The sequence below is a fragment of the Lissotriton helveticus genome, chromosome 7 (assembly GCF_964261635.1).
Source record: "Lissotriton helveticus chromosome 7, aLisHel1.1, whole genome shotgun sequence".
In the NCBI taxonomy this organism is placed as follows: domain Eukaryota; kingdom Metazoa; phylum Chordata; class Amphibia; order Caudata; family Salamandridae; genus Lissotriton; species Lissotriton helveticus.
In genome coordinates this window covers 1,770,525,320-1,770,553,306 of record NC_136068.1, presented here as the reverse complement: position 1 = coordinate 1,770,553,306, position 27,987 = coordinate 1,770,525,320, and the positions used below count along the sequence as shown (strand labels likewise).

General features: G+C 46.2%; 1 protein-coding gene across 1 annotated transcript in view; it reads right to left on the bottom strand.

Annotated features, from left to right (window-relative positions):
* KCNN4 (potassium calcium-activated channel subfamily N member 4) overlaps positions 1-27,987 on the bottom strand; it is a 610,224-nt gene that overhangs the window by 95,486 nt on the left and 486,751 nt on the right. The window contains exon 7 of the mRNA XM_078655496.1: positions 18,777-18,846. Within this exon, the coding sequence (XP_078511622.1) occupies positions 18,777-18,846 (70 nt within the window). The remainder of the gene's footprint in view (positions 1-18,776; positions 18,847-27,987) is intronic.

The window sequence follows — 27,987 nt, the reverse complement described above, 5'->3', positions numbered from 1 at the left end:
AAGGTTAGGTCTTGTAACAGGCACAGTACGTCCTTGGTATCCTTCAGATAGGTGTCTGTTTTTTGCACAAGCGGTCTGAGAAAGGCATCTGCGAATTGTGAAAGGGGCTCTAGAATTGAGCCTATCCCCGAGACTATGGGCCTCCCTGGTGGGTTCTCCAGTCTCTTGTGTATCTTGGGGATAGTATAAAAGTATGGTGTTGTTGGTTTTTTGTTTGTTAAGAAATCAATTTCTTTTTTACTAAGCCAATCATTGGCTTGACATTCCTCTGTTAGGTATGCAATTGAGATTCTTAGACGTTCTGTCGGGTCTACATCCAGTTTGGCGTAGTTCCTTGTGTCCCCTAGTAGGCGGAGACATTCATTCCTGTAATCTGTGGTGTTTTGTAATACAATTGCCCCGCCTTTGTCGGCTGGTTTTATGGTAATTTGATTGTTTTTTGACAGTTCCTGTAACGCGGAATGTTCCGCTTTGCTGGTGTTATGAAATACTTTGATAGTTCGTGGGTCTAACTCCTGAACCTCTCGCATGACCGCCTTCTCAAAGGTTAATACCTCCACTGGTAGGCTGTGTGATGGAGGGACAAAGTTTGATTTTTTATGTAGTCCTGTGTCACTCCTTGTTCGTTCTGTGGGATCTTTGTCTTGAAAGAATACCTGCAGTTTGATTTTTCTCAGGAATTCTTTTAATTCACAGCATAGTTTGAACTTGTCTGTGGTTGGGGTGGGTACAAAACCTAAGCCTTTGTTAAGCACTTGGGTCTGTATAGCTGTGAGGCATAATGAGGATAGATTTACCACTAAATCGAGCTGGTGCTCGCGGCTGATTCCGGCGGGCCTTTGCTCCGTGTGTGACGTGTGGTTGTCACCACTGGTTCCGCCCATTGTACTCCCTGGCTGGGTTTGTTTTTTAACCTCCTTCTCCCCCCTTCTAACAGAGGAATGTCAAGCCAATGACTGGCTTAGTAAAAAAGAAATTGATTTCTTAACAAACAAAAAACCAACAACACCATACTTTTATACTATCCCCAAGATACACAAGAGACTGGAGAACCCACCAGGGAGGCCCATAGTCTCGGGGATAGGCTCAATTCTAGAGCCCCTTTCACAATTCGCAGATGCCTTTCTCAGACCGCTTGTGCAAAAAACAGACACCTATCTGAAGGATACCAAGGACGTACTGTGCCTGTTACAAGACCTAACCTTTGACGCGTCATCCAGCCTATTGATAAGTCTGGACGTCGAAAGTCTGTATACCAGCTTGCCACACAGAGAGACTTTACAGATTCTAGAGGAAGTATTGTACGAAAACGAGTGGGAATTCCAGACTCCTCGCCATGTAATACTTGAATGCTGCCAACTAGCACTGTGTGAGAACTTCTTCCGTTTTGAATCTACCCTATACAAACAACAACATGGGACCAGTATGGGCAGTACATTTGCGCCGAGTATAGCCGGGTTGTACGTCCATCAACTGGAGAAAAACAAAATACTGATTGAGAGGAATCCACACAGACACCACATCCTCCATTGGAAACGCTATATCGACGATATTTTGTTGATATGGCAAGGCACTGAAGCAGGCGCGGTGCGTCCATTGGGGCGTGGGGGCGTAGCCCCACTAAGCCACATGGACGCACGCATGCACGCTATTGGCAAAAGAAAAGCAATTGTATTTTTGCCTGCTTAGCCGCCCGCTAAGCAGGAAAAATACAATTGCATTTGCCAGTGCTCCTTCAGTTCGGAAAGGTCCTTGACTCCTTTGCCGCTGAAGCCAGGGGGTGGGGCGGCTGAGCTGCGGGCCGGCATCTAAGACTCGGGCTGGTGAAGCCCTGTGTCACTCAAGTTGAGTGACACAGGGCTATGGCCAGCTTGAGCACGCGCGGCGTACTGTACCAGCGGGTCCCAGCAGGTGCTGCTCAGGCCGCCAGGGCCGGGAGGATTCAGGGTGATTCAGGGCGAATACAGACAGTGCCCCCCCTAGCCAATCCTGGCGCTCCATGCAGCACTAGGATTGGCTAGGGGGGCACAGTGTGTATTTGTGTCATCATCACACAGGCGACTGAGGTGGCGAGGAGCGCTGAGGAGGTCCGGAGAGCGTGGGTGCCAACTGCCAAGGAGACTTAGGGACCCTAGCAGAGGATACTGTACACAGTAAGTATGTATGCCCTTTACACGTTCCTCATTTTGACAACTTTCGAGGTTTCTAGTTAGATTAGGAAGTTTAATGAGGAGTAAAGATGGCACATCAGGGCCCCCAACCAAAGTGTGAGCCATATGCAGAGTGTTTACCAGGGTTAGCTGCCTCCCAGCAATCTGCACAATCAATCTGAAGCCCAGGGCATAACCTGGAGTCTCTGACACGCCATGAAAATTGCGCTAATTTGGCTTCAGTCAAGATCTACATTTTGGTAACTTCTTCGATTAATGTAAAGCATTGCACATTTTTTATAGTTGGTAAAGTGAAGTCTGCGAAGACATTGCCCTCCTAAGAAAAATACAAAAAATCGAAAACATATTCGAGACCTGTGTATGGTAGTGCTTTGTTCAGCATCTCCGGTGCAAAGTGTGGCTTAGATTTCCATTTTCTTTCTGTACTTAATTAAGGATTATGTAAAAAACACTTACAAGGTGTTTCATTTATCCTTATAAATACGCACCCAGGAACAAACATAAAACTGATCGTGTAAATATGCATGAGTAATTGACGCTTTTTAGGTGGGAAAAAAACGGAGCACCTCTGTATTTCTTGGGGTGATTGGCAATGGCAAGAGGTTTCTCCATATGGAAAAAAGAAATGCTCTGTGGATAAAATAATGTAAACATCTGAACGTGCAGATTCACATTTCCACCGTGCATTCACAGGTGGACTCTCCAGTAGGCAGTCAGCTGAAGTACACAACGGGAAGGAGGAAATGTCACAGGGCCCTGTCAGACATGTATACATGACAGAGGGGCAGTTAGGGTAAGAAGGAGGAGAGGGCAGAAGAGAAGATGAGTGGAAGGGCGGTATCAAAGGAGGAAGGGAGAGCAATGAGTGATCGTGAGCAGAATCAGGTGTGAAAGGGTTGGGAACCGCTCTACAGGATTCCAGAGGTACCAGGCTACAGCAAAGAGATCCCATGGAAGTCAGGAGCCTGCCGCCTAGCATTTCCCATATTGTTTGTCAGATCATTCATGCAGCATCTCCTTAATGGCTATTGTCAAGTTTGAGTCAGGCAACGTTGGGTTATTTTGCTTAGTTCTGTAGTGTTTTATGTCACTATAATGTTGCTACAAATCACAGGAATGACGGACAGAAGAGATAGAAAGGGGGCATTTTCCTTTTCATTACCACGGACCTCTTAAAGGGATTACGCTGCTCTCCCAAGCTCGCCATCTTTTACCACACACTGCTGTTGCCCATTGTATGCCTTACTGTTCGGGTGTGGCCCCAAACTTATGATTTTTTTATATTAAGTACTGCCTGCAGGGTTAGAGTGTGTGGGACCATGTAAAAAGTTCTTTTGTGAATTGGGGGAAGGCCTACTGAGCCAGGGAAGGGGGTATTGGGATCCAATATTGGACACAAATCAAATGTTCATTTTTAAGCACATTATGTGGGCAGCAGTGGTCGAAATTGCTTAAGATTTAAAGTCGAGTTTATAGCGGTTTGGTGATTCTCACCCAATGATTTGTTTCAGAAATATAGTAGCAATTTTTAATGCAGTGACCAGTGAGCTGAGACTTTTTTCCACTATAGTGCGTACCTTGGTTCTTTTGCCTGTAATCTTGCATGAAGTTCTATAGCCTATATGCTTTATTGCCTGTAGAGAGCTTCGGGTATGGCTTTATGTTACATTTTGTCTTAGTCCCCAATATAAATTAGGTTGTGCTCTCGAGCCATGCATACATAAGGCTTTCACAAGCTCTTCCGTGCAGATATTACTGCCTGTGTGCACGAGGCACTGTCATTGATGCCAATTAAAAGTAGCCAGGGGTAGCATCAGTCATTTGCGTACTTTGATACCCCCGGGCAGAAGGGCACAAAAACGAGTGGAACAGGGGGCAGAAAGGTACAAAAAACGAGTGGGACAGAGGGCAGAAAGGCACAAAAACGAGTGGGATAGAGGGCAGAAATGTACAAAAACGAGTGGGACAGAGGGCTTTGTAAAGGCTGTCTCCCAACTGCTGTGCAACTTCTTCTACTCTTAGAGCTGAGATTTTCATGCAAGTCTTATAGTCTGAATTCAGCAGCGTAATAGGACGGAATGTATGAAGCTCTGTGGTTATACTGTATAAGCAGCTACCTATGTTATGCCATGTATTAATGTAATAACTGCACTTTCACAATTGCATTATTAACCTTCCTGCTTTCTCAAATTTGCTTGGAAAATGCACGATTTTTCTTCTCTTTTTTCTAAATTTTCTTGGGGGGGTTTTCACCCCCAAACCCCCATTATGGGGTTCGGGGTCGCTCGCTACGGTACTGTATGCAAATCACTTTGCGCCCCACCACTTTCAAATGTCACCCACCGCCCCTGCACTGAAGAAGAAGCACAGACCTTTCTCACCTGGCTTAACACACAGGATCCCTTCCTGAAGTTCACCTGCTCAATGAGTAAGACCGATCTAGTTTTCCTTGATCTAAACATCCATGCTGAGTCAGGCAGACTGGTGACAACAACTCATTTTAAAGAGACAGCAAGAAACTGCCTCTTAACCTTTGATAGTTTTCACCCTCGCCATCTCAAACAAAACCTGCCATTTGGACAATTCCTCCGTTTGCGCAGGAACTGTAGCAAAAAATCCGACTACCTAACCCAAGCGGAAGACTTAAGCAACAAGCTGAGATACAGGAAATACCCAAATAAACTGATCAAAGAGGCTAAAAAACGGGCGGCTAACAACAACAGGGAAGCACTTTTGGAACCAAAAGAGAGATCACAACCTGAGGATAAAAAACCAATCTGTATCACCACGTACAATCAAGTCTCTAACAATGTGTCCAAAATAATCAAAAAACATTGGCCAATACTTAACAGCGGCGGCCTTCACATACCTACTCCCATGTTTAGTCATAGGCGGGGTAAAAATTTGAAGGATTTTTTGGTGCATACCCGTCCCACACCAATAACTCAGACAGTAAGATCCCAGCCACTACCTGATGGTCATTTCCCATGCAACAATTGTAGTGTTTGTCATTTGACTTCTCCAACCAAAAACGTTATCTTCAACAATACTACGAGATGGGAACTAAAAGGCTTTTCTAATTGCAATACCAGTGGGGTTGTGTACTTGATAACCTGCACGTGCAACCTTCACTATGTAGGAATGACGACCAGGAAGGTCAGTACTCGCATAGTAGAGCACAGAAGTAACATCAGGTGCAAGCTAGCCACAACAAGAATGACCACCCACTTCATTGAACAGAACCATACACCTAATGATCTGACCTGGGTGGTTATAGAAACAGTGAAAAACAAAGACAATCTGGAACGCATCCTCCATGAAAAAGAACAAAGATGGGTGTTTCGTCTTCATACAGATACCCAAGGACTTAATGATGAAATCCCGTGGGGAGCCTTTCGCCCATAGATAGTTTTTCCTATGATTAATTTGGGATGGTGTGAACCACAATTGATTATCGTGGGATAACTTAAAAAAAAACCCTATCACCAGTAATACCTCTCTCCACAATACCAAAACACCTAGCACAGCCTTCCCAGACAAGATAGGTACCAGCCTCCCTGTCTGCCAAATGCTAGAATACCCGTCCCTTCAAGAATCTAAAAAACTTCGCCACCCCCGAGAAAAAAACCTGTGTTCCAAATTAGTGTACAATAATACCCTAGTCCACAGTAGCACTCTAAATTATTTCCTTTCCCTGAACCCAGCATTATTCGGTAGTAATCATTATTTTTAATTAACACTCGCGCCGAGCGCGATCGCATCCCACCAAGATGGCCGCCCCAAGTGAGCGCTCTAGCATACCAGAGGCTGTCCCGCCACCCGGAAGCTCACGCGTTTTAAATATACCGCGAGCCCGGTTTCAGATCAGTATGCGGTCGGGTGAGGAAGCAACCAGGTAGTACCGAGCGGGTCTGCCGATAGGAAGTAAGTGTATGAACTGTGTTAGATTGCAAGAAAATCGGCATTTTAAAACGGGCAAACAAGGAAGGAACCTTCTAACTCTGAACTTTGATAATCCTTTTCAGCAATGTTTCCACGAGGCGTTCCTGCCCTTACCTAAGACCATGGGGTGTAATCATACACTCTTTTATGTAAATATGACCATCTGCCATATTATTTCGTGTGTATGTGTCGTGTGTCTTGTCAATAGTCACATTAAGTCTATATGTTTTTGTATGTGAAACCACTAAACCACTTTATTCACAGTGATTTATTTTTCTACACCGTTTTGAAAACCAGCACGCATCAATATGATGCCAAGGGCACACTCACGCCCTAGTTGGAGTGAGATGCTTGTGAGTTGTTCCCCTTCTTGGAAGGGGGTGTCCATCCTTTAACAACTGTTGTTCTATTTTACAGAAATCGAAGTGAAATACAAAACGTATGTACAACAACACGCATGTTTTCTTAACAACAGCGTTCATTATAGATAAGTAGTTTTTAGCAACACTTTTTCATTTGGAAACAGGAGTGGCAATACAGGGCTGGACCCTGTATGGTCCTGAAGAAAAGCTTGGGGGAGCTTGAAACATGTTGACCTTGACACTGATCTAGCTCAGTAAAAGTTGGAATACAGTGTTACCCCTTTTTAATTTTTTATACCACACTAGGAGCGAAATAAATTGTTGAGGCCCACTAGCACGGTATTTTTAATCCCACACCCACTCCACCATCATCACACTTGCACCACACATAGTCATCTCACAAAACCAGTGCTCCAGCGTAGTCGCCTTGTCGCAGCACGCCCCTTTTCGTAGAGAACTGGGATGGCCCCAATGATGAAGCATGTCACCGTGGGGCAACCCCGGTGAGTGAGGGGACTCTAGAAAGAAATTTTTCTTTCTTATACATTTTTGGTACACACTGACTTAGTAAGCAGTAACCATACAATCACCTACCAGGTCTCTGGACCTTTGACAAAAGGTCCCTGTATTATTGTCTGGATAGTCAGGTTCACTGAGAGCGGCAGTTTTGCCCGCCCAATCGTGCAGGACTTTTAAGTTTGAGTCGCCTCACAGACCCACCTCCAAATAGGTACTGATCTGGTATCTATTCAAAAAGTGGGAATCTGCGGCTAGAAGTCTCTGTCAGTAGAACTAGTTGCGTGCCTTTGGTAATGCTCTTTCTGGTGGAGACTCTATGTAGCTGTGGATTCCTAACAGATACTCCCATCATCCCGGTTCTGTTATTGAACTCTATCGTTTAATGCCAGGTCTAGGAATCTACACAATCTATGGATCTGCTTTTGGGTGTCTGCGTCTGGGGGTGCAGGTAGTCTCCAAAGCAACTGACATCAGCGTGCAGGAGTGTCACCTGTATAGGTCTGCATGTCATTTCCAGAGCAGAGCGGCATCCGTGTGGGTACGCAAGGTGCCATCTTCCAGAATGCAGAAGTACTGCTGAAAAGTTTCCAGATTCAAAGTGATGCCTGGGGAATATTCAAAATGTGAGGAATCTGAGTAAATATAGTCTCTACTAGAAAGAGCAATACCGAAGGTCAGTAACTTGTTCATCCGGCACAACTCTTCAGTACAACAAGCTGGAACATAAAAGCTTCATTAACTAGATAGAAAGCCTAGCAAGTGTGTCTGGCATGGCATAGAACCTGAATCACCTCAGACTTTTGAAGTGTAAGATATAACAGTAATGCTTCTGAGAGCTTGGCTAATACTAGGTTAAAATTATGTATAATTGTAATAGCCCTGATTTCTGATGAATACTTCCACCTGCAGATTCCTCACCTGTAGAACAATCCCAGCTGTCAATCTGAGTCCAGAATACAGAAGTTGTTTCCAAATAGATGGGGTGATGAAGGAAAAAGCTTTCCCACCAAATCTGGTAGTGCAAATGCGGAAAATGGTCAGAAGTGCCTTTTCGCTTGATCTAAGCATTCTTGCAGGACCATCATACCGCAGTTTGTCCAGGTAAGAGGGGGCTCCTCCCATCAGAGCTTTGTTGGTGAGGCAGCAGATCTTGAAAACAGTATGCATTCGGATCCGAAGCCAGTGTAAGGCTCTTGGTGTGGGCGTCGAGTGACAGCCTGCTGGGAGATTACAGACCAGGTGTGCAGCCGTGTTTTGCACCACCTGGAGTTTGGCCAAAAGGTTATCCTTAGTGGCCATGAGCAAAGCATTGCCGTAGTCAAGACAGCTAATGACAAGGGCCTGAACTACAGTATTCCTTGCAGAGGATGGTAACCAAGGGAAGAATTTCCTCAGTAGCCGCATGGTTGCAAAGTAGGCCCTACAGATTGCAGATACATGATCCTTCATGGATAGCGCCTGATCTAATTTGATGCCCAGATTGTCCATGACAAGCTGGGGGGGGCAAGGGGGAAGACCCAAATTCTGAAGGCCCCCAGCCAGTGGACCAGAGGTCCTTGGTCTTTCCAAACAGCACAACTCCTGTTTTTTACTGTTGAGTTGAAGACAATTCACAGTCATCCGCTTCTTCTCTGCAGCCCATGAATCAGGGTTTTACCCCGTCAGAATCCTGACAGAACGAAATGATCATCTGGGTGTCTTCCGCATATGATATCACATCAAAGCCACAAGATTTAACAATCTGGGCAAGGGGCACTACATTGAGGGGCAGATATTCAACCGGGGCCCCCATGCTGTTCTTTAATGCCAGGGGTCCAAACACGACTCTTGAGCCTGGCGCTTCCTATCAAAGCATGTACCCCAAAGCCAGAATTCTTCATGGCCTGGTCTAGGGATGATCAATGATCACGAATGCTCAAGACATTGCTCTGGTCCCCATCGTCATCCTCAAAGGGCCAGAAAAAGAAGCATAAAAAGGGTAAGAAGTCATCCAAAGGAAAGACGCCTTGCTGCTATTTATTTTCCACAGGGCAATTGCCCTTGGAGCAGGAGTTATTTGGTTTATCCCTGTGATACCCTCTCCTAGTGTCCTGCTCTGGTGATTCCACTAGATCCAACCCCAGATTGGCCTCAGACCATCTCAGATTCCTTAGTACCAGGGCCTTCTTCATCTGAGCTTCGGGCATCCATTCCTGAATTTCCATGGCAGGTTCAGATCCGGAAGCTTGCCCTAATGGTATGTACTCGATCTTCTTGAGGGCTGCGTTGCCAAAGGGTACCCCTTGAGGACCGTCGGCTCCACACAGACTTCAAATGTGTGCACCTCAGGCTCCACTGCCTCTCTGGACCTAAATAAAAGATTCAATGAGGAGACCACATTGCTTCGACCCAGCTCTCTGGTATTCGACGTCGCTGCCCTCAATGCTGTAGACTGCGCTGCTGCCAGTACCGTCATCTCCACCTTCAGCGCCGGATACAGCACCACTGATGTTGTAACCTGATGCCTGTCTGTAGAATAGATCCCATATGAATGCCCATCGTCTCCTGAAGGAAGAGGAACATAGAAATCATCTACATGATATCTTTTGTATAGATTTAGAGCCTCTATATCAGTACACTTATGGGGGTACTGGAGATCAGGCTCAGGACTTTCAAGGCGTATCTATTAATACTGCCCTCTCCAGAGGTAGCAATGGACTTCCCCACTAGTCCATGAAAGCCTGAAGTTGTCTGTCTTCACAAGGTCCTTGTTAGACCTGTCATCCTTGGCGTGGACTTTTCCCAAACGTTTTGCCTTCACCCCTCCTGTTACTGAATTTTCTCTTTGTTAGTATTAGGACGTTGTGCACTTTACTACTGCTAACCAGTCATCTCCTTGAAACCAGGACTTCAAGAGTGACTCCAAGGGCTAGGTGGCTGCCCTCATGTGTGAGGTACCAGGGCTTAACAAGTCCCAGAGATGCTGAACCCTGCATCTGGCCTTTGCTGGAGTGAGCCTTAACCTCCCAAGTGGTGCCCCAAACATCCTGGACCCTTGAAAGAGGTGTTAGAGGTACTGCTCTTTGCCTAACCTTAAAAGTTGGGACTTTCACCAGAAAGTGCCAAAATAACCAACAGAAGCCCTGGACCTATTCGCCAAAGGTACATCACCAGTCACCTGACTTTGCAGTAACTCTCTTTGCGTGTTTTTCCGCGGCACTAAATCCTGTTCAGTTGGACTTCTGAGTGATCCTATCTGGTCTCGTGAAGCCCTCTTCGAATACAGCTTGCAGCTTCGTCCCACTGATGGTTTTCATCTTGCAAACAGTTGTATAATCCGACGGTAAAATATCTTCAACATGTTCGACAACGACAGTAAAACAACCTCCTCGCTTTCTTCGCTCTGAGATTTTTCCTGCTGTCGTTTATGGCTTCAGCGATGCCTCATCCAGTGTTCTCAGGTGGTGACTCCTTCTCCTTGGACACAGCCTGCTGCCTTGTCCCCCTGGAGTATACCTTCTCCTGGATGTGTCTTCAAAATTTAATTTCTTATAAGTCTGAAGTTAAGCCAATACCAGGCCCAGTCCACCTCATATATCTGACCCCAGCTCCATTGCAGTCGGCCTCAACTTTTGACTTTGTCCCAGTCTTACGCGACCAGATACCCACTTCGATCTCTTAGGTGCTAAAGGGCCTAGGATCCACCCTGCAACATTCCCGAAGGTGTAGGCAGTGGTCGAGGCCTATCTCAGGAGATTGGGCATCCCAATACTCCTGTATCAGCATGACTGACTGATCAAAGCTGATTCACCAGAGGTAGTGTCTGCATTTAACAGCATCCCTGCGATTCCACCCGAGCTTTTCAATCAACAAATCCAAATCTCACCTGTGGCCCTCCCAACAACTCCAGTTCATGGGGTCAGAACTGGACACAACCCATCTCTGCTTCTTTCCCCCACCACAAAGGGTCAATGGGATTCAGGAAATGGTTCCATCTTTCCAGCACGGCACAAGAGTCTTGAGAGTGCTAAGATTTCTAGGTCTGCTAGATTCCTGCTTTCTCCTAGTCATGCACGCAAGTTGGCACATGAGGGACCTGCAGTCATGCCTACACAGCCATTGATACAATACATGCGAGACCTGTCGGACTCAATCATGCGGTGAAAGTGGTTTAGTAGTTTAGTGGGAGAATGAAGTAAACCTGAGACGTGGGATGGCCTTCATTCCTCAGGACTACGGCAGTGACGGATGACTCAACCCTAGGGTGGGAATCTATATGGATATCAGAGGCTTCTAGTCTCCAGAAGACCAGGTCCTTCACATTAATATGTTGGAACTATGAGCAATTCGGCTGGTGCTTAAGGCCTTCCTCCCCTCCATCTGAGGTCCAGAGTTTGACGGACCACACAACCGTGATGTAGTATATCAACAAACAAGGGGTGTAAGGTCTCAGCTCCTTTCCCTGGAAGCTTTGCGACTGTGGTCTTAAACACACCGCCAAGACATCTGGCTCACTGCCATTCACCTAGCAGAGTATCTGAATGTCAGAGCTGACAGGCATTGTCTTGCTCATCAGGAGTGGTGTCTTCTACCGGATCATCCAGGATATCTCAAATCATGTGGACTTGCTTGCCTCCTTAGAAAATGTTCAGTGCTAGCAATTCTACGCCCACCAGTATCCATCGAGATTAGCCGTGGGGCATGCATTTTAGGTGGGGTGGAAAGTTCAGCTTCACTACGCGGTTCCCTCTATACCCATGGTTCCTCAGTTTCCGAGGAAGATTCACCAAGACAGGGCACAAGGCATTCTTATCGCCCAAATAGGCCAAGGAGTGTGTGTTATGCAGGCCTTCTGAGCTTTTCCATGCGTCCCCCACTGCATCCACCATTCAGGCCAGACGTTCTCTCCCAGTTGAGGAGAATGGTTCTCCACCCATGTATCCAAGGTCTCAACCTTCATGCTTGGAGATTGAGTTCTATTCAGCTGCCACCAGAGGCAATAGATGTCATTTTGTCACCCCTTACCCAAATCTGGTCATACGGGGAGATGGAGCAACTATGTTGCATGATGTGGTGACAGTAATGTGGACCCCTGGCTAGCCAAGCTGTCTCAGCTCCTGCAATATGTAGTTTCTCTTTCTCAGAGGGGTGTGGAATAGACACTGTCCAGGGGTATTTAGCTGCCTTGTCTGCTTTATTCTGTCTGCCTGGCCAGCCAGCCATATTCAAGTCCCCCATTGTTTTTTAGACAGCTTTTATTGCATTTTGTCAGAAATACAGTGAAACAAGTCCAACCACACCCCGACAAGCGATATGCTATATCCCCCTGCATTATCATTGTATAGTGTTGGGGGGGGGGGGGTAGTGGGGCATCAGGGTGCCGGCTCATATATAGATCCAATGGGGATGACAGCTGGCCTGAGCGAGGGTAGGAGTATAGGGTTGGGTAAGGGGGTTTCTCCAGCTGGGGATAACCAGCAGCCAGGTAGTGGGATGGAGGACCATAGGCTGGGGAGGACAGGGTAAAGGGTGAGGTGTGGGGGTGGACAGCAGGAGCAAGGGGCTGCATGCCCAATGGGCTGGAAGAATAAATGGGAGGGTACCCAGTGGGCCGCTGTTGGAAGTGAGGAAACCCTAATATAGGCCCCTTCTAGTGTCCCTCTATTGTAAATGGTCTATGGGTTCTGGGGGTGGGGATGGTTCATGGCTGTCAGGTAGTAAAGACGGGTCAGTAGGGTCAGAGAGTCTCAGTCAGGATAGTAGATTTTCCCAGATGCGGGCAATCGGTCAGTATTGGAAGTCCTTTACCTCCTCTTGGATGAGAACCATCATCTAACCCCTCACCCATCCAATGAGGGTGTGCTCTCAGGTCTAAATAGAAGAAGATAATGGGAGATTCCACCTCACTGTGATGCATCATTTGTTCAATATGAGGGCCATACCTAGGAAGCAGGTCACTAACTTGCGGCCCTTGGGGACGTTTGTAGATTCTCAGGGCACAGGCCTCTCACAAGTTAGACTCCCCCAATCCTGTGACTACTCTGAGGAGATGGATCATGCCATCCAATAATGGACAGTTGTCAGCAGCTGCTGGAGAAGAGATGCCAGGAATAGTACAGCCTTGTGGTCCTTGAAGTGGAGGATTTTCTCATCTATCAGGTGAGGAGGTGTTCCCGCTGGGGGGCGCGGAACCAGCACCCAGTGTGCCTGATGGAAAAGAATGGAGTGATATTTGATTTTAAGCAAATACACCCTGGCTAGACAAGGAACCGTTTACATGGCATTTATGGACTTGTCGTCCGCTTTTGATTGTGTGGACAGGAGCTTACTATGGGCTACTCTGTTGAGAATGGGTGTGGAGAGGAATCTTGTTAATTTCCTAGCCGATCTGCACTCGGACACCAGAGCTAACGTCCGTTACACTCAAGACCTTAAAGTAACGGACGAATTTAGAATAAACCGGGGAGTTCGTCAAGGATGTATATTGGCCCCATTCCTCTTCAATCTATATATCAACGAATTGGAGGAATTTCTTTTAAACACTGAAGCAGATTACCCCTTTGTTGAGCGCAAGGGGGTGCCCGTGCTACTTTATGCAGACGATGCTGTTCTTATATCTAGGACAGCAATCGGTCTTCAGAAGTTACTAAATTCCTTCTTTAAATTTATGGAGTCACGTGGCCTAAGCATAAACAATTCCAAGTCCTATGTCATGAAGGCAGGAAAGGGTACCCGGAAAACTGATTCCTTTAGTATAAATGGGGAGAAAATCCCCTTAACTAATTCCTTTTCATACCTTGGGGTCCTTTTAGATCATAAATTATCGTGGGGCCCCGCAGTGTCTAAAAAGAAGGGCGAAATCTTACGGGTAAATGCGGCCATACTTGGCTTTGCAAAAAAAATTGGTAATTGCCCTACGGCCGCATTGCTCAAACTGTACCAGGCTAAAAGTGTTGCAGTTGCCTGCTATGGAAGCGAGCTCTGGGGCTATTGTAAGATAAAAGACCTAATGGTCACAGAAAATAACGTCCTGAAAAAGATACTGAGGTTACCAAGGGGTACTGGGAACTATACTGTACATGAGGAGTTAGGGGTCCCCTATTTAGGTGATAGAATAGCAGTAAGCCCGGTTTTGTGTTGGTTGAATTGCTGGCTCAATACCGACATTCCACTCACACATGCCCTGTTGAAAGAAGCATTATTGTTAGACGGGAGGTTTAGAGTCCCGTGGGTAAAGTATATAAGGGATTGTTTGTCGGCAATTGGCCGTCTTGATTTGTTTTTTGATCCCAATTCGATTAAAAAATCTGATGTTACCTCGGTAAAAAATGCTCTACTATTGTTAAGATGTACTGACAGAGAAGAGGTTGAGATACAGAAGGACAGTGTTAGGAAATACCTACTATTAAAAACCTGTCCACAAATAGAACCTTATTTGACATGGCCTATGACCAGTTATGAACAGTTTTTACTAATAAGGTTCCGTTTTGATTTATATCATCTCCTACTGGCGGTACCAAGTGGGGCACACAGGGGTGAAGTGCTGCCAGCTTGTGGCTGCGACGGAAAGTCTCCTCAAGATCTGGCCCACTTCCTTTTTATCTGCCCTTATTATTCCACCCCACGGAAACTATACCTCATACCGTGCCTTAAAAAACTGAAGTTTGTACAAATCAAACCTGCACTTTACTACCTACAATTACTGAAATGTGACTGTGCCTTTTTCGCCTGTAACTTTTTAAAGAAAGCCATCTGTTTTAGGAAAAGTATGGATGGATAATTATGCTGCGTATGTTTTAGGTGTTCTTAAACAACACAGTAATTTATGTTTTTAATTTATCACTGCTCATACTTATAGTGCCCCCCTTATGATCTCTTTCTTTGTACTGTATATTGTGTCTCTTGCATGTTACATGAAATGAATTGTCTGGAATGCTTTTTAATGTGTACTTATGAACTGTACTTTTATGATTGTATTACCTACAATCGAATAAAGATTTTTGAATGAATTGAATGAGATTCCGAGGGTCCATCAGTTCTTTGAACCTGACCTCCAGAAAGTCCACCATAATGGGGCGCTCTTTGCTCAACAGTAGGCCCACCCCCTCACATTACTTCACCCAGCTAACCATGCATCGTACTCTGCACACTCTATGAGGAAACAAACCTGTTCCTTGATGTTGTAAAGCTGCTTTTGGAATGTAAGGCTGCCATTCTGCAATCGCTTTCTTAGCGTGCATGACCCTTTCAGTGAGTTTGAGCTGATCAGCACGTAGAAGATTACTCTCCTGAGACACAGGCACCACCTTGGCCTCCAAACGATTGCTGGAGGCTTCAATTGCCTGGAAGAGAGTGTCTAATTTATCCAGGCAGGACCTGGGGTGGGGCCTGGCCAGCCGCATTCGGTCGTTGTTATTTAGTGCACCCTAGAGTGTATATATTACATGAGGTGGTGTAGTGTTGAGTCACTGGAGGACCAGGCTCGTTTCCCCTTGGCACCCAACCCACAGGCCAAGGGGGCAGGCAGCCTGAGCAGCCCGGTCAGTTCCTCTCCTCGGGGGAGGACCTTAGGCTCCAGCACAGCAGAGGCCCCAAGAGCAGCAATAATGCATTCAGTTGGTAATGTGTTCCTTCTACCCGTAACATGATGGGCACCGCGGGAGGACCACAGCAAGGCTTGCCATGTGGAGGGTTGAGGAAGTCTGTGGCCATCATCGGATTCCCTGGGATATCCAGAGGGATAGCACAAGAGGTTCTCCTTCCTGTCAGGTCCCCAACTGTAGATAAGGAGGAAGGACAATAGTCCCAGTCTGCCTTCTCTGTAAATGGGGTAAGGTGAGGCGTGATCCGGACGGGCGCACTAAGCAAGATCGCATGCTGCCAAAGGCTGATCGGCTGACCCAGGAAGTCCGATGGTGTTCGACTGGGCCTCCACCCATCCTTGACGGGGCCCCTGGCTGAGCCTGCTCTCCACTGGGGCGTGGGCCTCCCAGATGGCCTGGGCTCTCTGTTGGAGAGGGGGCTCTGCTGCTGTTTCAAGCCTCTGTAGTAGGCATAAAAGGAAAGGGTGTGGCTGCACAACAATCCTTACCACGCCCCAGTTCCAAGGTTTCCTCCTCCTGCTTGGCCCCAGAGTCCACCTGTCTCCTCAGCAGGGAAAGATTGTGGTCTCACGGCTAGACTGCTGACCTTGGAGCTGGGAGACCAAGGTTCGAGCCTCTGGGTCGACTCCACATCCTGTGATTCTGGGAAAATCACTTAATCTCCCCGTGTCCACCCAAAAAATGAATGTGTCCTTGTGTAACGTAACTGGTTCTCATGTAAAGTGCTCCAATACCTTTGGGTCAAGTTTGCACTATACAAATCTGCCCCCCCCAAAAAGTGCAAAGGAAGACGTGACGGTGATTCTGGTGATTACGCGGAGCTCCTGCACGGCCGGGGACCCTCCCACTCCAGACGGGAGGGCCTCAGGGCCTAGGCCACTTTTTTCAGAACTCCTCCCAAATGACCATGGCTCCAAATTGGGGAGCGGGCTGCCACCACTCTAGTCGTCAGTTGCAGACTAGGAGGGGAGACAGCATTGCAGCAGTGCAGCGATGGGCTGTCTGCACCTATGGTCGCCGGGGTGCAGCTGGTGATCTGCACCCCTGTCTGGAACCATTGTGCCCCAAAGGTGCCCCCTCTGAGGTATCTTGAGTTCCGGGGCTCCTTCCCTGCAACTGTCAGTATCCAAATCAGGAATGGCAGTATACATGGGTGGATTGACGAGCCAGGATATCTCCGTTCATGCCACCGCCATGCTGGCTTGCTAAACCACACCCCTCAATTCCTCCACTGTCTTGCGTTTTTTGAAGGGGTTAACTAATATGTACCTCCCAATCCCCTTTATTGTTTTCCAGTGGGACCATAGTTTAGCCCTGACTTTTCTTACGGGGACTCTGTTTAGCCCCTACATAGTTGTCCCTTAAGAATGATGACTTCAAAACTGTGTTTTTGGAGGCTATCACCTTAGCTAAATGGGTGAGCTAGTTACAAGCTCACAGTTTCCAACCCCTTTTACCTCTTTTTATTCTTATTCAGACAAATTGGTGTTGCGAACCAGGACAGCTTTTTTGCCAAAAGTGGTGACTTCCTTCCACCTGGGGGAGTCCATCAACCTCCCAACCTTCTATCCTTCGCCCCATCCCACAAAGGGGGGAGAAGTGGTTGTATCAGTTTGGGGCCTAGGTGGGAGGTTAACTACTATCTTGACTGCATTAAGGACATTCGACAGGATGACTAGCTCTTTGTCGGTTACTGTGGTGCTAAGAAGGGAAAAACAGTACAGAAAATAAACCTATGTATCAAAATCTGCTACTCTTTGGCCAAGAAAAACCTTCTGGAAGCACTTAGAGGTCATTCAACTACAGCAAACCCATGACTTCTACCTTTGCCAGGAGTGTTCCCATTGCAGAGATTTGCAGGGCTGTGACATGGGTGTCCTTGCATAGTTTTGCCAAGTAGTACTCCCTGGATTCTGAAGGGCTAGGGATGGGCATTTTGCCAGAGTGGTTCTTAAGGATTTCGTTGTCTAACCATCCATCGCCCCTCCTCCAAGGGCAGGGTATTGCTCTATGATCTATTCTACAGGTGATGAATCTGCAGGTAGAAGTATCCATCAGAAGAAAAAGTTATTTACCTGTTCTAACGATCTTTATTGAGAATTCTCGATCTACCTCCAGATTCCTCACTGACCTGTCCCTCTCTCCATGTGATGGATGTGTTACATGGACAGTTAATAAGATTACACTTGGAGCTTTTGGTACTGTGCTGCTACTCTTTTGAAGTTCGTCACTGACTTTGAAAGGTGGGAAAAAAAGGATAGAAAGAAACATGGCTACGCTATATGGCTTTGATGATGTCACCAAACACGACTTTCAGCGTCAATACAAAGCTATCTGGTGATGTGAGAGGTGTGAAGTTTCTGAATCCAGTCTCGTGCCTGGGAGGAAACTATAGGTAGATAGAGTATCCTCCAAAAAGATTGTTACTGCAGACACCGTTTTCTTTCAGAGCCCATCCCCCTTCCTACTAATCATATACTGTGACAGAAATGTAATTACTGAGAAAACACAAAATGATATGGATTCAGAAAACTGCAGTTACTGTGGATGTTTGCGTAATAATAATGCTTCACATTCCTTGCTATAACATAAATTATGCTACTTGGACAGTACTTACGACTCAAAGCCCAATATATGTATATTCTGAAACAATGGTTGCAGTGCAGTTTGCAACAGATAGGAAAATATATGTATCCCTGATACCAAATTAAATAATGAGGGCACATTAACAGGTTATAAGATGGGTCAATATTCTAATACAGTAGCAGTGCTGGAGGTAGTAGGTAATGGTTGATCTGTTAAAATGCTGGATTCATGTGCTTAGCAGAGCAGTATGTAGGGATGATAGAAAGGAAATATCTGAAGTGCTGCAGTGCATCCTATGATAAAGGTTTAAAGCTGTATGTGGTACTGTAATGGAATAGCCTTAATCAGGTAGAGGTGCATTGGCAGAACAATATAGAGGTGAATTGATAGAGCTGTGAGTGGCTGTCTGTAGATATGCGTCTGGGCATACAAAACGTATACTTTCAGAGGTGCATAAATGTTATCACTAGAATAGTAGGTGTTCTACATGTCATAAGAGATGTATATTAACAGGCTTGTGTAGTGTATTAATAATAGAATAGTAAACATGGTGTAGTCCAGGATAGTGGACTAATAAGGTTGACATACTTTTCCACAGATTTTCAGTGACGTACCTTTGAGATATCCACCATAGCATTTGCCTTGTCCTGCAGGGTCCTTTGCTTTAACCTTTTGCGTCGGAATCTGAAAAACACAACAGCTATAGGGTCACATGCCATACTCTTATCTATAAAAGAATGGTCACCACTGAGACAAAAATGATGTGTTGCACAGAGTCTTTGGGCCTTATTCCCAAGGGTAAAGTTAGAGTTTGATCTAAGTTTGGGCCAAAAGTCTAACTTTACTACTTTTTGGTATTTACAAAGGTGAGCTACAAATAGTATCTTTACGACTGCAGAGTTTCCGCAGATTCCGCCAGGGTGCGCAGATTCCACTCCACACCTAGGGTAGAATCTCTGCATTTGGGGTGGATCTCCGTCCGAGTGTGGAAACTCCACCCTGAGTGTGGAAACTCCATAGTCGTTAAGATACTACTTGAAACTCACCTTTTTGAATACCGAAAAGTAGTAAAGTTAGACTTTTGGTCTAAACTTAGACCCAAAGTCTAACATTACCTTTGTGAATCAGGCACTTTATGTTTTTACTTATACATTGAATTATAAATATATATAACTTAGCTATCATCCACTGAAATTTAGTAGATGTTCATTAAATCAAACCTGTTAGACCTGGCATCTTTGTTGTGGTTTCCCCTGACTTTTTGCCCTCTGAGCTCCTGTTTTGCTGACTTCATTGTTCATTAGGATTATGGGTCCTTTAACACTGCTTATCAGTGCTAAAGTGAAAGTGCTCTTTCCCTAAAACAAGGTAACATTGGCATATCTCCAATTGGCTTATTTAATTCACTTATAAGTCCCTAGTAAAGTGCACTACCTTTGCTTAGGGCTTGTAAATTAAATTCTACTAGTGAGTCTGCAGCACTGATTGGGCCAACCAGTTCAGTAGCCCTTTAAGCACATCTCAGGCCTGCCAGTGCAGAGCCTGTGTGTGCAGTTTAAACCTAAGGTAGGACCTAGGCAGCCCCAAGGGCAGGGTGCAGTGTATTTAAAACGTTGGACATGTACTTTTAAGCTTTACATGTCCAGGTAGTAAAAATAATCTTACATTCATTTTCACTACTGCAATGCCCATCTTACCCATACAATAACATTGGGGTTACCTTATTCCATTTTATACGTGTAATTTACCTCTGGACAAGATGGAAATTTGGAGTTTGGTGTCTCTGGACTCATAATTTAAAGACACAACTTATGGTGAAGCCAGATTTAAAAGTGTAAGTCTGAAACTGCCACTTTTCGAAAGTTGGCATTTGCTTACTTTAGCTATTCTGTGCCTCTGCCTGTCAATGAATACACGTCTAGGGTGGGTGACAGTTGAGCTTTGGGCTGATGGGCTTTTGTGAGCTAGAAGGGAGCGAGGAGCTGACACTTGAACCTAAAAAGGGCTTTGTCTGTTCCCACACAAAGAGCTGCATACCCCCCTGTAGTGAGTCTGGAGCCGGGGCAGGAAGGGCAGGGACCATGTGGACTTCAAATTCATCTCTTTGAAGTCGCCCCCCACTTCAAAGGCAAAACTGGGTATAAGTGCTCTGACCTGAGGACACTCTGCTAGGAAGGACTGCTGTGCTGCTGAAAGGACCAACACTCTGCTGGACTTTGCTGAATTTGCTGGACTCCTGTCTTACTGCCTTCTGCCCCTTGGCTGGTGGTGAGAAGTACTGGATCTGAATCTCTACATCTCCAGAACCAAGTAACTCCAAGGGCTTTCTGGCTTACCTCCTGTTCGGATATCTCAGGCACATCAAAGACTTCTTTCAACCCTCTACAGCCTCTAGACTCTGCCAACTGTGATTCCTGCCCTGCTAAATGCTGTCAATTCAGTCTTGGACCCTTGGAGGTGGATTTTCCTGGCTATTCTGTGAAAATTCATGTATCGCCCGCTTTGCGCCGGTCTGAACCAACGCATTCTCAATCGACGCGGATGCATCGCCACTTTAAGGACTCCACAGCGTTGACAGCGCGGTTCGATTAAAATGCACCCGGAGCTCAACGATGATGCAGGACCCGACTGTGAGGCTGCTGATGCATCACCTCCAATCCTTTGGATTGAAGATGACACATCAGCAAGTTTGCTCTGAGAAGATACTGTTTCAGGAGTGCCAGAGTGGCTTCTGTAACTGACTGGCGCTCCATCGCAGTCGCGGTAGGCTTGACCTTTCAGATTTAACTTGGTCCAGCGCGACCAGATTGGCTCGGTTGGTGATCCATGATCTTAAGCACAATACTTTAAGAAAATCTTTAAAAAATCATAACTCCAGTTCTCCAGTATTAGGGGTGTCTTTCATAGATTCACATGCCTGAATCATTCCCCGTCGTCGGAGTGGGAGTCCCAAGGTACATAAAAAAGCAATAATATGCCATAAATCTGTAGTAATACTAATAGAAAATGAACCAGGAAGTAAAGCAGCCAATGCTACAGTAGGCAAAAAACTTCCACATCTATGACTCTCATAGTCATTATGTATAGTCCAAACTACAGCCAATCAGGCGCCAGCACCCACCAGAATGTTCTCTCCAGAGGCTCAGGCTCTCAGATTTTCTACCGCACGTCGTGTGAAAGGGAGTCTCCCTGAGCTCTGCTCAGTTTCTTACTTCTAACTTCATTTGTATCTACTTTTAAGGATGTCTTCTAAGAAATCTCTCTTTAGAGCCTGTGATTGCTGTGGTAAGCTTCGGCTTTTTGAAAAAGATCCACATAAAAAAGTGTATCTATTGTCTGTACCCAGATCACCAGGCCTCTGACTGTAAGATCTGCAGAACCATGCCTCAAAAGACTCTCTGGGATAGAGAGGGTTGTTTACTTCTGTGGTTGAAAAGGCTAAAGGATTCTTCTAATCCTGCTTCTGAGGTAGGCAGCATTACCTCTGGTTCTACTTCAGCCTCTAGGAAGAGGCCTGCGCCTGAAGGAATGTCATCTCCTAAGGCTAAGCCGACTAAAAAAAAACCACCTGCTAAGGGTCTGGATAAGCCTTCAACATCCAAGACTGTCCCCACAACCAAGGGCACGGAAAGCGCTTCTGTTTCAAAAAAGGGGACAATCCTCAAGTTTCCCCAATCATCTGAGAAGATTTTACCACAGACCTCATCTCCACCTACTGTGATGTCCTCTTCAGCTTCCTCGTCGACGAGAACGACGACTACAGTGACATCGACGGTAACAATTTCCTCTCCTAAACCTGGTATGGTTATGTCATCGTCGACGGCGTCTCAAACTATGGTATTTGTTTCTGTGAGGCCTGTATCGTCGACGACACCTCTAAAGGCTTTACCGCCGACGGCGAGCTCGTCGTCGGGCTCCACGCCGTCGACGAAAATAACACCGTCGACGAAGAGTGTCCCGTCGACGAAGAGTGACCCGTCGACGAAGAGTGTCCCGTCGACGAAGAGTGTTCCGTCGATGAAGGGTGTCCCGTCGACGAAGAGTGTCCCGTCGACGAAGAGTGTCCCGTCGACGAAGAGTGTTCCGTCGACGACGAGTGTTCCGTCGACGAAGAGTGTCTCGTCGACGAAGAGTGTCCCGTCGACGAAAGGTGTCCCGTCGACGACAAAACCATCGGAAGAGAATCCTCCGACGCCGCCGCAGTTGTCATCATGCACGGCACTACAGGTTTGGTCTCCGTCGACGGTGTTTTTAACACCACGACAAGCATCGGGGCAAATACGTGAAACAGCAATGCAGCTTTCACCCCTTTGTATTTCACCTCAAAAGGTGTCCCCTGAAGTGCCAGACCAACTTTTAGACACTGAAAGTGAGGATGAGATGGTCCAGAATACTTTTGGACAAGCTACTAGTCCATCGGAGTTGCATATTAAACTTCAAGAGGAGGAATGTGATGATTCTCAATCTCCTGTTAATGTATCGACACCAGTGAGTAACCCTGTTGCTCAAGTGCCTATGGCTTTGCTATCCAACTTACAATTTATGCTGGACGATTACTATAGGAGGTTCCCACCATCAGAATCAGCAGGTTCTGGACCGGCAACTCCAACTTCGGAAGCACCTCCAACCGTGCTCCCACCGGTGTGTCCGTCTTCACACCCACAACCTACTCAGGAAGGAGATCCGCAATCTTTGGAAGATGAATACCAAAGGGAAGAAGGAGAAGTGGATGATTTATCGGAGTGGGATGACTATCAAGTACAATCTCCTTCAACATCTCCTCAGACTGCGTCGGCCTCCCCTCCGGTGGATGTAGCGAGTTTTCACTTATTGATGGAGCATGCAACCGAACGCTTTCATATAAAGATGGAACAAATGCAACAAGAATGTTTCTTATACGATTTCAAGGATCAGCCCAGACGACAAATAAAAACAATACCCATCGTTGATTTCATCTGGAAGGAAGGTATTAAGGTGATGTCAACGCCGGCTTCCATTCCTCCGGTCTTGCCACGCATTGATAAAAAGTATAAAGCTCCAGAACAAACGCCTGCATGTCTAATTGGACAGGCAAAACTTGACTCAGTAATTGTCCAGGCTGCTCAGAAGAGAGCCAGAAATCCGTCCTCTGCAGTTACGGCGCCGCCGGATAGGGATGGCAGACGCCTAGACTCAATTGGAAAATGCGTTTCTACCATGGCTGCAACAACTGTTCGTGCTGCCAATGCATTGGCCATCTTAGGTCGGTACGACCGCCAAATGTGGTCTGACATCGCACCATTTATCGATCTCCTCCCTGAGCAATCCAAGGCTGAAGCACTCCAAATTCTTCAAGAAGGTCAAAGGATCTCTGAAGAGATTATCGATTCAGCTGTAGATGTCGCATCTACGGGATTTCGTCAATTAGCAGGAGCTGCTGTCCTGCGTAGACAGGGATGGTTACATTCCACTTCTTTCAGGCAAGAGGTTCAAAACAGAGTTTTAGACATGCCATTTGATGGCGAATATTTATTCGGCCCCAAAGTGGAGGAAGCATTACAAACAATTAAAAAGGATACTGAAACAGCCAGATCCTTGGGCACTCTACAATTCCGCAAGCCGCCCTTTCGAGGAGCGAGAGGACGAGGAACGTCCTTCAATAGAGGTGGATACCAACAACAATCCACATACCGACAAGGTAACCAGCGCTATCATACACAGCGCTACCAGTCTTATGGGCAGAAAAGATCACAATACACCCCGAACAGGGGTAAGACTAATTACCGCGGCAAAGACAAGCGACAATGAAACTTTTCACCTGCCACCACCATCTTTCCACCCTCACAAAAGACTTGGCGGAAGAATATCGAAATTTTCCTCCAACTGGCAGTCTATAACAACAGACAAATGGGTCCTGGATATTGTGGCCAGGGGCCATGCCCTAGAATTCGAAAAATTCCCTCCAAATGTACCGCCAAAAGGACCGCCTCCAGCTCACCTGAAGGAGCTGCTTACCCAAATCAAAATGATGATACAAAAAGGAGCGATCGAGAGCATTCCTCAGAGGATGAGAGGATTAGGATTTTACTCCAGGTTCTTCCTGATAAGGAAGAAGAACGAGGAGTGGCGCCCGATACTCGATCTTCGCGCTTTAAACAAATATCTAAGGAAATTAACGTTCCGGATGTTATCTCTTCAGGAAATATTGCATCTTCTAGCAGCAGGAGATTGCATGGTCACTTTAGATCTCCAGGATGCATATTTCCACATCCCCATCCTACCTCGCCACAGGAAATTCCTTCGCTTCAGGGTGGCTGGCAGGGACTACCAGTTCAAGGTCCTTCCTTTTGGACTGCGGTCAGCTCCAAGAGTATTTACAAAAGTGTTAGCTCCAGTGGCTGCGCACCTCCGGCTAGAGGGAATACAAATTTTCCCATATCTGGACGACTGCCTTATAAAGGCCAGTTCTCACGAAACCGTTCAACGTCACCTTCAACAGTGTCTGCACCTGTTTCAATCTCTAGGCCTGACAATCAATTTCTGCAAATCCCAAATGCAATCGTCTCAAAGAAGAGCATTCTTAGGAGCGATTTTGGACACTCAAAAACTCAGAGCTTTCGTCTCCAAGGAGAGACAAATTAAAATAAGTCGGCTAGCACAAGATCTCATGCAAAGAAAGTTAGTTTCAGTCCGACTGTACAAGTCTTTTCTAGGGATGGCATTGGCTTGTATTCCATTACTTCCAAATTGCCGGTTTCAAATGAGGCCGCTTCAGGAGGAACTAACCTTACAGTGGCAGCAGGTTTCGGGCACTTTCGAGGACCACATTCAAATCACACCACTCATGAAGAAGTCTCTTTTCTGGTGGACACAGAGGTGTCATCTGAGTCAGGGTTGTGCGTTCCTTCAAGAAGCACCAAGTCTAACCATCACTACAGATGCATCCCTCGAGGGCTGGGGGGCTCATCTACAAGGCCTCACGATCAGCGGCAAATGGACTGCGCAACAGAAACTGTGGCACATCAACCGTTTAGAACTGAGAGCCATTTTTCTTGCACTCAAGGCGTTTTGTGCCATCATTCAGGACACCAATGTGTTGATACGAACAGACAACACAACAAGCATGCACTACGTCAACAAGCAGGGGGGAACTCGATCTCTTCTCCTGTCTCAAGAGGCGCAGGATTTATGGACATGGGCTCTTCACCACAATGTACATTTGCAAGCAGTGCATGTTCCGGGGACAGAAAACGTCCTAGCGGACGCACTCAGCAGAACAACGATCACCACCCACGAATGGGAGCTTCACCAGGAGACAGTGGAACACATATTTCATCATTGGGGTTGGCCAGACCTAGATCTATTTGCGACAAGTACCAACAGCAAATGCCAGAGCTTCGCAAGCTGGCACCCCCACAAGAATTCTCTGGGGAATGCGTTCTCCATCAATTGATCTCTGACGTTTGCGTACGCTTTCCCACCGATTCCACTAGTCCCCAAGGTTCTGCGGAAGATGAAGAAGGAACCTTGCCGACTCATCCTGATTGCGCCCAGATGGCCGCGCCAGTATTGGTTTACAGAGCTCCTCCTACTGTCAGAGAGCAAGCCAATTCAGTTACATCCAATCCCGAACTTGCTCAGCATTCAGGAAGGACAAGTCTTCGATCCGGACCCAGCATCTCTGAGATTAGCGGCCTGGCTCCTGAACACCGTGAGTTCGCACACCTGAACATCCCGGAAGACTGTAAAGAGGTGTTGGCCAGGGCTAGAGCGCCCGCTACCATCAAGACGTACAGTCTGAAATGGAAGCGCTTCTGCATCTGGTGCCGTTCAGCAGGGGTTCACCCTTTTTTTAGCAAAACCTGAGGAAATTCTTCCTTTTTTCTTGCAGTTAGCACGAACAGGTCTGTCTCATGCTACTTTAAAGGTGTTTCTGGCTGCAATATCCAGATATCGACAGGATGGGTCCGATTCTCTGTACTCAGCAAGGATTATCCAACAGTTCTTTAGAGGCCTCTTTAGAATGTTCCCTCCTGTACGCCGTCCGCCTCCTTCGTGGCATCTGAATGTGGTCCTAGGTCAACTCATGCGTCACCCATTCGAGCCCATCCATAAAGCCGACTTGAAGTATCTTTCGTGGAAAGTATCACTGCTCTTAGCCTTAACATCCGCCAGGAGGGTTAGTGATATCCAAGCTTTCACAGTGCATCATCCTTTCCTGCAATTCACAAGTGATTCTGTGATACTTCGCACAAATCCTAAATACATCCCGAAAGTACCTTCGGATTTCCATCTGAACGAACCTATTGTTCTTAAGTCGTTCTTTCCAGACCCGCAAACACCTGCGGAAAGAGCTTTACATATACATACAAATTCTATCTACAAAGAACGTCTACTGTACGCACTTCTGACCAGTTGTTAATTACCTATGGTACGATTCATAAGGGGCAGGCAGTTTCAAAACAGACTATTGCAAGATGGATATCTGCTGCCATTGCTTTTTGCCATGCACAGGCTGGGAGACCTTTACCATCTGCGCCCCGAGCGCACTCTACAAGAGCGGTCTCCTCATCTACGGCCTTATTTGCTGGAGTCCCTCTTCAGCAGATCTGCAAAGCGGCTATTTGGGCTAGTCGCCATACCTTTACCAGACATTACTGTCTAGAGTCAATCAGCGAGGCTGATACTTCTGTGGGTCGAGCTGTTCTACGGAATCTGTTTTATTAAGGTGAGCCTCTGTTTCCCACCTGCTGTCAGACGCTTCTAATGTTATGTTTTCACATATTCCCATGATTGCATTATGTTATGCTTTATACTATATGTGTATTTTCACTTTGCACTGTTATTTGCATTACTAACGGACAAGCTTGGCGTTATGGGCGTCTGTTCAGCAAGGATATGTACTGCTAGCTACTCTGATTCAGGCATGTGAATCTATGAAAGACACCCCTAATACTGGAGAAGAACAATAGTTACTTACCTGTAATCTGTGGTTCTCCAGTATTGGTGTCTTTCATAGATTAACATGCAACCCGCCCACCTCCCCTCAGAGGCTTTTTAGGTTTTTATGGTTTACCTTCACTCCTTGCGAGAAAATCTGAGAGCCTGAGCCTCTGGGGAGAACATTCTGGTGGGTGCTGGCGCCTGATTGGCTGTAGTTTGGACTATACATAATGACTATGAGAGTCATAGATGTGGAAGTTTTTTGCCTACTGTAGCATTGGCTGCTTTACTTCCTGGTTCATTTTCTATTAGTATTACTACATATTTATGGCATATTATTGCTTTGTTATGTACCGTGGGACTCCCACTCCAACGACGGGGAATGATTCAGGCATGTGAATCTATGAAAGACACCAATACTGGAGAACCACAGATTACAGGTAAGTAACTATTGTTCTTCTACTTATTGGAGTCTTGTTGTTGTGGTCTTATTTACTCATTAAATTAAGCTAGATGTTTCTAACCTGGTTTATTTATTTTATTGGGGTGTTTTCACTGTTTTGCTGTAATAACTGTTGCACAAATACATTACACATTGCCTCCTAAGTTAAATTAAGTTAATCTTGACTGCTATGTGCCAAGCTATCGGAGGGTGCGCACAGGTTAATTTAGGGTGTGCATCTGACTTACCCTGACTAGAGATGTTGTTCCTACTTGGTCAGGGTGCATACCTCTGCCAACTAGATACCCTATTTCTAACAGAACCTTCAATCATGAAAAGTAAGGAGGAAATAGTAGGCATGTATTTGCTCCCTTAGTATGCAAAATATTCTTGCCTTGTGTCATTTGCAGTAGATGATTGCTTGGTAAGATATTCCCCTACTAATGAGTATAGTAGAAGCA